This window comes from Pholis gunnellus (assembly GCF_910591455.1).
Source record: "Pholis gunnellus genome assembly, chromosome: 5".
Classification (NCBI taxonomy): domain Eukaryota; kingdom Metazoa; phylum Chordata; class Actinopteri; order Perciformes; family Pholidae; genus Pholis; species Pholis gunnellus.
In genome coordinates this window covers 2,655,727-2,666,866 of record NC_136531.1, presented here as the reverse complement: position 1 = coordinate 2,666,866, position 11,140 = coordinate 2,655,727, and the positions used below count along the sequence as shown (strand labels likewise).

General features: G+C 39.5%; 1 protein-coding gene across 1 annotated transcript; it reads right to left on the bottom strand.

Annotated features, from left to right (window-relative positions):
* Positions 1 to 6,878: 6,878 nt before the first annotated feature.
* atpv0e2 (ATPase H+ transporting V0 subunit e2) lies at positions 6,879 to 9,589 on the bottom strand (the record flags this gene model as incomplete). The annotated part of the gene is made up of 4 exons (XM_079158819.1): positions 6,879 to 6,990; positions 7,586 to 7,684; positions 8,807 to 8,854; positions 9,486 to 9,589. 3 exons carry the CDS (start codon positions 9,587 to 9,589, stop codon positions 7,591 to 7,593), a joined length of 246 nt encoding a protein of 81 aa, XP_079014945.1. The 3' UTR covers positions 6,879 to 6,990; positions 7,586 to 7,590.
* Between the last annotated feature and the right edge of the window lie 1,551 nt (positions 9,590 to 11,140).

Genomic DNA, 11,140 nt, shown 5'->3' with positions numbered 1-11,140 from the left:
ACGAATAATCCCGTAAACGAAACTGTTCAACGTTGAGAGATTTTGCTCGCAGCACACTTCCGGCAACTGGTTTCAAAATAAAGGTCGCTTGGAATTTTGAATTTTTTTGAATTATAGATCAGAATCAGAAACGGTTGTTTTGTTATTAAGTGTAACTGTAAGTAATTGTTCTGAGGATGAAAGAGTCTGAGACAGTGAGACAGTTATATTATTATTATATTATTATATATTATTTGTGTAACCAAAAAACCTCCCGATTCTCCATTAGATAGACGGAGAGGCCACAGTGCAAACTCCTAATACAATATTACCAATATAAGTTTTTTATACGTTTTTTGACATGTCTACTTTTTGGCAACACTGGCACCGGATAAATATGTCCCCAGCGCAACATTGGACATAACTATAGTTCCTATCACATTTAAAACCAAACAAAAATCCATCTTCATAAAAAGAAGTTGTACAAATAATAATATATAAACGAGCATCTTAAAGCTACTGCAGATGTAAAAACAAATGCATTTAACTTACCAGAGCTGCTGTTCACTATTTAAAGACAAAGTCCTCCTTTCTTTGTTAATAAAGAGTTTAATCTCACGGTTGTTCAGTACATCCGTGCGTTTTAGTTCCAGCAAGAAGTCCTTCTTGATTCAAGTGAAGACAGTCGAGCCTCCCCAGTTGTATTTCCTGAATAGGTTTTAATGCGTTTGAGGGCTGAAAATGTCCGCTCCACAGAGGCAGCAGATGTTGGGATTGTCACCGTCCAACATGTCACGATAGCCCACTGACCAATCACGTACTTGTAGGCCAGCTGGCAGCTCTGACACGTCAAAGAATATGCCCAACATGTCAAACTAAAGATCTGATTGGTTGAAGACTATGACAATCAACAATATCGTCCCCATTCACTTAACCTGCACATGGATGCACTGGTGAGTCTGCAGGCCTCGGGCCTCTCTTCTTACCTAGAGACACAGAGGTGAACTCTGATTGGATAAAAGCTCTACTTAAAACAAGCTGCACTGGAAGCAGAGCAACTGAGGAAGACAGTAGCTGTGCAATGAGAAAATAAGATAATGGGAAAAAAAATTACAATACATGTCGTGTATTTATGAACAATTATAAAATTATAAAATAGCTATAACTTTGTGATTCTGTCTAGGCCAGCAGAGAAGGCCTTGCTGGCCCTGACGGCCCAACACTGTTATATACAGTATATGGTAACGAATGATATAGTTGGCTACAATTGGCTATTAATTCCAAAAGGGCGATCAACACTTCCACTGTTTCTACTGAGTAGTTCTGCTATTTGGTAAATCTATTTGTATCGGTATTGGACGATTAAGTAAATTTGAATATAGACTGACATATTTATTGATGCATTAAACTGTGCTAACCCATGACCTGAAAGCTTACCTTAGCCAAAAATAACCCACCTTGACTTAAACATATTGATAATAAAAAAGACGTCAAAACAAATGTGCAGCTGTTATACAACAAAAAATTGTGCTGCCACATGAAATAGCAAATGGACTTTTTGCAGGATGTCATATGATTACATTTCACCTTACATTTCACAATATGCATATAATACATAAAATTAGATAAAATTCGTAATCGATTTTCGTTAGTCTCCTGCTTTTATTATGAAAAGCTCACTGCTGTATTTCCGGTTTGGCGCTACTTGACTGTTGAGAGCTTGACCCACATTGGAATCAGTGAAAACGAATACGGTTTCTATCGACGTCACAGGGGCGGGGTCACGCGACCCTTCTTTAAGGACACCGGGAAGACCGAAGCTGTGAACCCGCTGACCCGAGCGGGTAGCTTCAGAGCGGAGCCCCGCTGGAACCCCCCGACAGGCGGCCTCCAAAGCGGGTTTAGTGCAATTTAACAGCCGCTTTACGGCTTCTCTCAGCTCCGTAAACTCACTGTAATATATATAATATAATATAATCCCTCTTTGTTAAAGATGGGGTGGACAAAATATTAGAAGCACCTCTCAGGTTAACACTTCAACAGCATACAGCTGAAATAACAATTACATAACTGAACATTTTAACTGAGTGATGGCAGCATTTGATTCCAGTGCAAATTGGCAACTTGAGTTCGTATAATAATGAGAAATGCAGATGTTAAATACAGTATATGTATTGTACTTATATACATCATCTGGAAAGCATTACATCATATTAAAGTATATGTTGTAAGTTAAATCGCAGTACAGAATTGCGAAACGCCCAGGTCTATAATGCAATATAAACATGTTTACAATGTGTTTTAATCTGTATAATTATAGTTATCCGCACTCATACTGCTTTAGAACAATACTCATAACAAGATATAAATAATTTGCATAATTGCTGGTGTGTGTTATAAATCCCATAGTTACGATACATCTTTTATAATGAATTATAGTGTGATCATATACTAAGTAAGTCATTGTAAGTAGTCATTGTTTGCCTTTAGTAGAATAAGAACAACGTTCTGTGTGTTGTTCTTGCACAGTTTTAACTTTTATCACTTTACTTAAAGCAAACAACGACTGAGTAGTTTATAATCCCATTATATATCATAAGAAATATTATAATGTGTGAAAACTATGTGGATTATTATACGCTATGATCTTTGCAGAAGAAAGAGGCAAACATGAAGTATTATGATACTTCACTATAGAAGGCGTTATTGTGTGTTGTGATTATTGTTATAAAGCATAATGGATACATGTGAGTGCTTATAACTAAACGCGGATTATAACACATTGTAAGTGTTTATAATGCAGACTTGGTCGCATCAAACACGTTCTTTGTCTAAACTTGAGTGTATTGTCGTATTGGTGATGTTGTTTACAGTTGTCATAAACATATGAAGTATGGTGATGTTTCCTATTGTGGTTAAAATCAATGAGCGCGGCTGCTCTCTGGATTATTATTGTGTTGAACAGTTACTCAATTATTTTCTTTTCTTCCAGAAAATGTACTGCATCATATTATATATCAATATAACAATATGTAAAACTACAGAATAAACTAAATAAATAAACTATACACCATGACAGATGATGTTATCACTCACTATTGTTCATAATAATTACATTTCCAGTGATTTTGAGCTTCACACATCTTAGTCATACTCCTTTTATAACAATTCCACATCAAAATATTTATTTGTTTTTGGGGGAAAAAGGAACATAATGATCAAATATCAATATTCTAATCAGCTTTAAAAAACAACAACCCTGCATCTGCCAGGCTCTGCTTTACAATATATTTAAATAAAGATTAAAATATGCATTATCAGGCGCACAGCTGCTCCCTTGTGATGAAAAGAAAACAAGCCAGCGTTATTTAGGCCAGCTCATATAGCTGTTTGCATAAAGATCGTCACATCTTCACTTACTGTTGGAGAAAAGTAGGTTGGCTCGGCGCGTTAAGCCCCAATTTATGAATATTACAGAGGATAAGCTGCGGGTGCAGTTAAAGCCCGTATGTGTGGCCCGGTAGGCTGTCTGTGAGCCCTTAAATAATGTGTATTCATTTGGTGTTCGTCTGTTTAAAACAGAAATGTAGGCCAGGACTGGGATATGTATCATACTTAAAGGACAATAATTAAGACATATTATGATTATATTATAGTTGAAGAATGTCCTTATTTGGCCGTTGAGCGTTCTGTTGGTGCTCAAAAGTTCATGAAATGAAAAGATGTTTAATAATATGAACTCATCAGAAGGAAAAGTAAACTACTCAGCGACCTACTTGGAGAAATACATTTTGACAATAAGCGAGTGTAAACTAATACAAAACCACAGACTGTATCTAAGAAGTGGACGTAGTCATCGTGACGTCAACCAATGAAGAGAAGTGACAATATCTGGACTGTGGAGGAGTGACGTAGAGACGCAGTGTACGTCTCTGGTAGCGACCTGTCAATCACTGTGTAGCCCCGCCCTAAAGCATCCCCTGCTTTATGGTCTGTTTGACTCTAAATGGACCATCATTTACTAAATGAACATCATGCTGTATTGAAGAAGACTTGAAACTAGAGATTGAGACCATAAACTCATGTTTACAATGTTTACTGAGGTAATAAATCAAGAGAGAAGTAGAGTCATTTTCTCATAGACTTCTATACAACCAGACTTCTTCTTGCAACCAGAGATTAAGATTTATTCATTTAATTTACTTTCCATCCTGCTTCGAAGGAATGTTCACAATGTCAACAGAGCAGCAGGAGACGTATTTTTTAATTTTTCATATTTTATTGGGTGTTTCACATACGACTCCACTCACATAGAAGCATTTACTTCACACTAACACAACGTCACATGTAGGATCTCGTCTCCACCAACAATCACAACTGTTAATCAACAGCTTTCTGTAACAATGGTGACTCTGAACACACACACACACACACACACACACACAACCACACACACACACAACCACACACATCCACACACACACACACACACACAAAATCTCTATCGTCTGTATGTTGCCGGGGATATTTAACAGAGAAGCAGCAGCCAGAAGATTCATATGAACAGATTCGTGAGAAAAGAGAAAACAGTAATGTTTGGGGTCAGTTCACGTGGTGACTCGCCGACACTTTGCAGTCGCTGCACGATTAATCGCGAATATTAATCGCGATTTTTGAACGCGATCAAGTGCGATGTTTAATAAAACGCTGCACATCGAATCAAAGCGCTTCCTGAACTATACAGCCAGCCACCAGGGGGCGATCCAGATGTTTTCCTGAACGTTGCAGTGCAGGGACACACTGTGTACGTTACTCGTTTCGGAATCTCATTTTGTAAAAACCACAGTCTGGACCGATGTTCGTCTCTTTGTTTCTCCCTCATCTGAGCTTCTTTAGGAGTCCACTTTGCAAAACTAAACACCGGCGTTCTGGCCTCACGCTCCCGATGTGATCGGGTGCAGCTGACCGTTACGGCGCGCTGCTGTCAGGTGCACCGCCACCACCACAACCACCAAAGAGGGCTGGAGGAAAAGATACAACGCAATTTGGTCTTTCTAAAAAGTAGCTGTATATTGATTTTGATTATTTTTGGCTGAAGCAAAGTGGTTTTGGAGAGGAGGATGGGGGGAGGGACAGTGTTGAGGGAGGGGGGGGGGGGGGGGGGCAGGTTAAGGGTTTTTAGGGTTGGAAATGGGGGAGTGGAAGGGGGGAGACGCGGTTGTGGTAGTGGCTCGCAGCTGAGACTCTTAAAGCGATCAGGAGGAGGCCGGTGTGTCGATCAGAACAACTGCAAAGTCCTGAGGCTCCAGAAAGTTTCAGAAGATTTATAAAATAATCCTCTTAATGTGAGTGATGAAGTGGTGAAGTTTCATGGTGATATCTATGAGTTCATGTTCTGACCCTCTTCACCCGTAGAGTCTCTAAATGTCTGTAGTTTAACTAAACGTCTCTTTAAAGGACGTTTTCTCTGAATGAGTTTGTTCTCAGACTCTGATGATAAATCTTCAGCAGCTCTTACACACACCAAACGTTACTCGTTCATTCCTCTCTGTGTGCTGAAGGTTCACACAGAGGGGTTAGTTCACACAGCCTCCACACACTCATCTATACGACATGTTATCACTGAAAACGTGGGGGAATTGGATGGATTTTCTGATTCATGGAGTGATACAAAGAGATAAACAAAGTGTCCCTCTGTGAAAACCTTTCACTCTGACAGAATGAAACAAGAACGTTCAGATATCTGTTCTGGAAATGTATGCAAATTTGCGCATGTGTATATATATATATATATATATGATAAGATAATGCCTTATTTGCATATTTAAAAATGAAACTGTAATACAAAACAATAATTGTCCGAATGTGAAGTAATCAACTGGGCACGTTTCACTGTGATATCTGTGAGTTAAATCTTTTAATCCTGCTGGTAATAACGGAAAATACTCGGCAAACATCTAGTTTTAGTGTGTGTGTGTGTGTGTGTGGGGGGGGGGGGGGATTAAGATATTTAGAAGCTGGTGGATATTATCAACACATCTATCGACAGCTTCCAGCAGCTTCAATCCAAAACAAAGGAGCAGGTCTCTACAGTACGACCTGCTGTACGAGAGCAGGCGAGAACGAGCAGGATTTCATCAAAAGGGGTCGAGTGCAGAGGGACTGAATGGGGCGACGAGATCACCATGGCAACGAGAACCTCGGCGGCGGGGGGCTGTGTGTGTGTGTGTGTGTGTGTGTGTGTGTGTGTGTGTGGGAGTGAGCTTCATGCTAAAGTGGAAGGGAAATCGCTCTTTACTCTCATGGTTTTTTTGGGAGATTCTCGTGGCCGCGGTCCAAGTACTCTCGCAGTAATGAATCCTTCACACACACACACGCACGCACACACACACGCACACACACACCATTACATCACAGATAACAACGGTTAGATAACGAGGCCGCGAGGACAACGAGGTAATCGCTTACATCAGTGCCCCCGCGGGCCGAATAAATACAAATACTTAGAAATTCATGTTCCCTGATGACGGCGACACAAAACCCCAAAAAATAAAATAAAAAATGTAAACGAAACACAAAGTGAACTTAAGTTCCTACAGATTGCACATTTCAGAGAAGGAAGATTAATATCTACTCCTAAAGGATGGTGTTACGGTTCCACAGCATTAGAATCAGTAAGTGATAAGAAGCACCGCTGTTAACTGCGTGCGTTGTATCAGGAATGAATTATTCTCCTTGTTTTAAAACCCACAACATGTGTCTTACATACACTCTAAATCCTTGACTCCAAATACATCATTGTAAATATTTACAAAGGCTGCAACTCTTCAGTTGGTTCATCAAGTCTGCAGATTGTGTTTGTGTGTGAGTGTGTGTGTGTGTGTGTATGTTTGTGTGTGTGTGTTTGTTTGTCTGTGTGTGTGTGAATGTTTGATGGTGAGGAATTATGTTGAAATAAAAATCCAGCAAACCACGGGATAGGACTGATGAGAGGCATCACGTCACAAGGTCCTGGAAAAGAGAAAGAGAAAGAAAGAGAGAGAAAGAGAAAGAGAGAGAAAGAGAAAGAGAAAGAGAAAGAGAAAGAAAGAAAGAAAGAAAGAGAGAGAAAGAGAAAGAGAGAGAAAGAGAAAGAGAGAGAAGTATTATTATCTGGAATGTCCTCAATCGTTACTTAGGAAACAGCACTATTGGCAAACAGGCGAGTACAGTACGGTACAGTACGGTACAGTATGGTACATTACGGTACATTGCGGTACATTATGGTACTACATTATGGTACAGTACGGTACAGTACGGTACATTACAGTACATTACGGTACATTACAGTACATTACGGTACATTATGGTACATTACGGTTAAGTCTGCAGTAAATATACTTTCTGTTCTTCTAGTCTTACCAGACAATCTGAAGAAGATGCTAATTAATTAAATAATAATGCTTAATAAATAATATCTAAAGTCAACACAGAATGTTTGAGGCCTATTTCACTGTATTTTCTCAGTATTTGAAAATAGTTTGAGCGTATTAAACAGACTACAGAGCTTGTTTTTTTTGGGATCACAGGTTTGTGTATCTTTCAGTGTTCTTCTTTATAAACTCACCTTGTTTACTCCCAGAAGTAACGCAGGTACCATATAGTTTCGTTCTTCAGCTGAGGGCCGAACAGAGGGTTGGCCTGGGCCAAGATGGCTACCAACCAACTGAGTAAAGAGAGACAGAGAAGGTTATGAACACAGCGCTCAATGTATATAACGCGTCTCTTCGTAGGACAGTTACTCTGTTGTAAAGCAGTTTCCAGTGCACACGTCCACATTCTCTACGACACTGGAGGTCTACACGATGCTTTTATAACCTTTTAAAGCCTTTGAATTAGCAAACATTCTTATTTGAGTTTAAGCTTCTCCATTTACAGGACTTTAAAAGCTGGAAGCGAGTTAGCCCCCCCCCGTCTCTAAATACCCGACTCGTGAATTTTGAAGCTTTTTCGTTTCTTGAAAAATTGCTGCCAGTCTTTGTGTGACGGAGTTTGAGTGGTGCACGATGTGAGCGTAAAGAATACGACTCAAGAGGCTGTAAATATCAAACAGAGATGCTACTTGGTCAGTAAGTAATGCAAATGACACAATAAGTGATCTATATTATCTATTTCTTAACCAATCAGAGTTCTTCCATCATTCTGCACAATAAAACAATCAGTTTATCAACATTATATATTTACTCTTTATCTCTCTGTTTACATTCAAGCTCATCCGCCTTATCCAGGTGCTTCCTTTCCTCCATCCTTTCCTTCATCTATCCTTTCCTCCATCCTTCCCTCCATTCATCTCTCCATCCTTTCCTCCATTCTTCCCTCCATTCATCCTTTCCTCCATCCATCCCTCCATCCTTTCCTCCATCTATCCTTTCCTCCATCCTTCCCTCCATCCATCCATCCCTCCATCCTTCCCTCCATCCTTTCCTCCATCCTTCCATCCCTCCCTCCATCCTTTCCTCCATCCTTTCCTCCATCCCTCCCTCCATCCTTTCCTCCATCCTTCCCTCTGCAGACTTTTAAAGTTTGAGTCACCTCCTGGAGGATCTAGGGCTCCATCTAGTGGTGTGATGAGACTCCTGCATGCTCATCACATTTCTCTGAGCGCTCTATCTGCACAAACATCCTGATGTAGATCTGTTTTTACAGGATATTTTAGGATAGTTGATCTAATATCAAGCTGCATAATATTCCTGCAACAGATTCAGATTTGAGCGTTTACCCAAAAGCTTCATCAACATGACAGCAGCTTCACACCAAAGAAGAAGAAGAAGAAGAAGAGAATACTTACAACAAGTAGCAGCAGACCGCTGTGAGGATGAGACTGGTGACAATCACACTGTAGAAGAAAACAACTTAAAATCAGGTTTTTCGACATGTAGTTTAAACTAATAATACTATCTTTATTCAAGTCGCGAATGTGATGAAGAACCTTGATTTCTTTTTCAGGTCCTTTCTTTGCTGCATTAGCACAACACGTATAACTCTGTGTGATTATTTTTGATCTATAAACAGTTTTATGAAAGACCAAATAGTACACAACTATCGCAATGTAAAATAATAAGACGGGAAGGATGGAGGGGAGGATGGGGGAAGGGGGGGAAGGATGGAGGAAAGGATGGAGGAAAGGATGGAGGAAAGGATAGAGGAAAGGATAGAGGAAAGTATAGAGGAAAGGATGGAGGGAAGGATGGAGGAAAGGATAGAGGAAAGGATAGAGGAAAGGATGGAGGGAAGGAGAGGATGTTGGGATGGACGCAAGATGACGCGCAGGGCCTCCATCACATGAGCACGAGCACGCTCGTGCATTTATAAAGACGCTATGCAGGGCTGAGTGCGAAGTAAACAAATATTAACAAACATTTTGAATAATGAAAACATTTTAAAGCTTAATACATGAAATGAAATGAATGAGAAACGCTCAATGATCTCCGGTATTTGCAGCGCATTAACGGCAGTAGAACACCTACCCCCGGTTGGGTCCTTTGGGCACTAAAAACGGAGCCACGACGCCCACGAGCGCCCATAACGTGGTGAAGCAGATCATCGGCAGCGCGAGCGAGTGAGAAACCATGACTGCGGTCCGCAGAAAGAAAACACCGCAAAGATTGCACAATTTAACCCCAGTGCGTCCTCTTGGAAATAAAGCGCATCAATGGCTGCTGAGCCAAACGCGTCGCTTCCGCTATGTCCACGCCCACTTAAACCTAAAGCGGCTCGTGATTGGTCCAGACGCGGGAGACTGCGGGCTCTGATTGGTTCAGCCGCCCGTCTGTCTGTATTACAGAGAGACGCATTGGACGGTTGTTTGTGCCAGCAGGTTGCAGACAAGTGTATTTATGAAGATAAGATCAAATAAGACTATTAATGAAAGAAATGATTGTGCCATTAAAGATTACAACAGAAGAATAGCACTAAACAGTAGAAAAACAATATTAACATATGAACAACAGAATAATAATTATTAAGTGTAAAATAAATAATACTGACACTAATAAGAGTAAATAAACATTCAACTAAATTAGAAAAAGTAAAATACAAGAACAAAGATTAAATACAAAGTGTATAAGAAGTGAAACTAACACCAGAGCCTTCTGGAAACTGAAATAAAGTTATATTGATCATGATATCGAGAGAGATATTGTCAATATTTAAAAAGTTGTAGAAAGTTATATTGCACATAGAATTATGAAAATAATATTGCATGATGTTGAAAACTAAATAATGATTTAATAATTGGTTACACAATAAACACACATGCACTTATCCAGAGATTCTGCAAAGTTATGGTGAAATCTAAGAAATTATATTTACAATTTGTTAAATTTCAGTGAATCTTCCACTTTTTTAGTTCTTAAGCACATGATTATATTTATGTATTACCTATTCGTAGCTGGATTTATTTATATTACATATAGGCTACTGTACACAGTGCATTGTTATATTAGTGTCGTAATAAATCTGAATATTTTTGCCCTCCTCATCAAACTATTTAAATATAAGTTAAGTTGAAATTGCCCTGCAAACCTCAAATATATTACTTGAATTAATTTTTCAAACTACAGTGTATGTGTGTACAGTACACAGAAACTACTGAGAATACTACTTTATAGTATCGTTGAGTATCAGTCCCACTGACATTGCATATTATCTATTGCTTATTATATGTATTATATTTATCTAAGGTGCTTCACACTTACTTTCTCCACTCCACCGTGTTTTATTTTAGCTGGTGCTCTGAAACGGTTCTCTGTGGTTGTTACATTATGTAATAAATAAATCTGCAACGCTTTATCTCAGTACAACACAGAACAAAATGTTCTATGAGATTCCCTTCAACGCCACATGAAAAGGTGTCTTCTGTTGACCTGCCTCACTGTCCTGAGACACAATGCAGTATTACCACCCAGTGGACGCATGTGCAGTCTACATTCCTCATGAAATACATCTTATCTGTACCAACAAATAGCCATTCTGTCCAGACCAGAGACCACGTTTAAGTGGGTCAACTTGCGGGGAAATACCAGATGGTTTACCGTCTGTTGTTCTCAGGATATTTCTCACTTCTTGGCTAGACGGGTGGATTTCTCCCTCATGGGAAAATAGAGACAACACTCTGAGACAG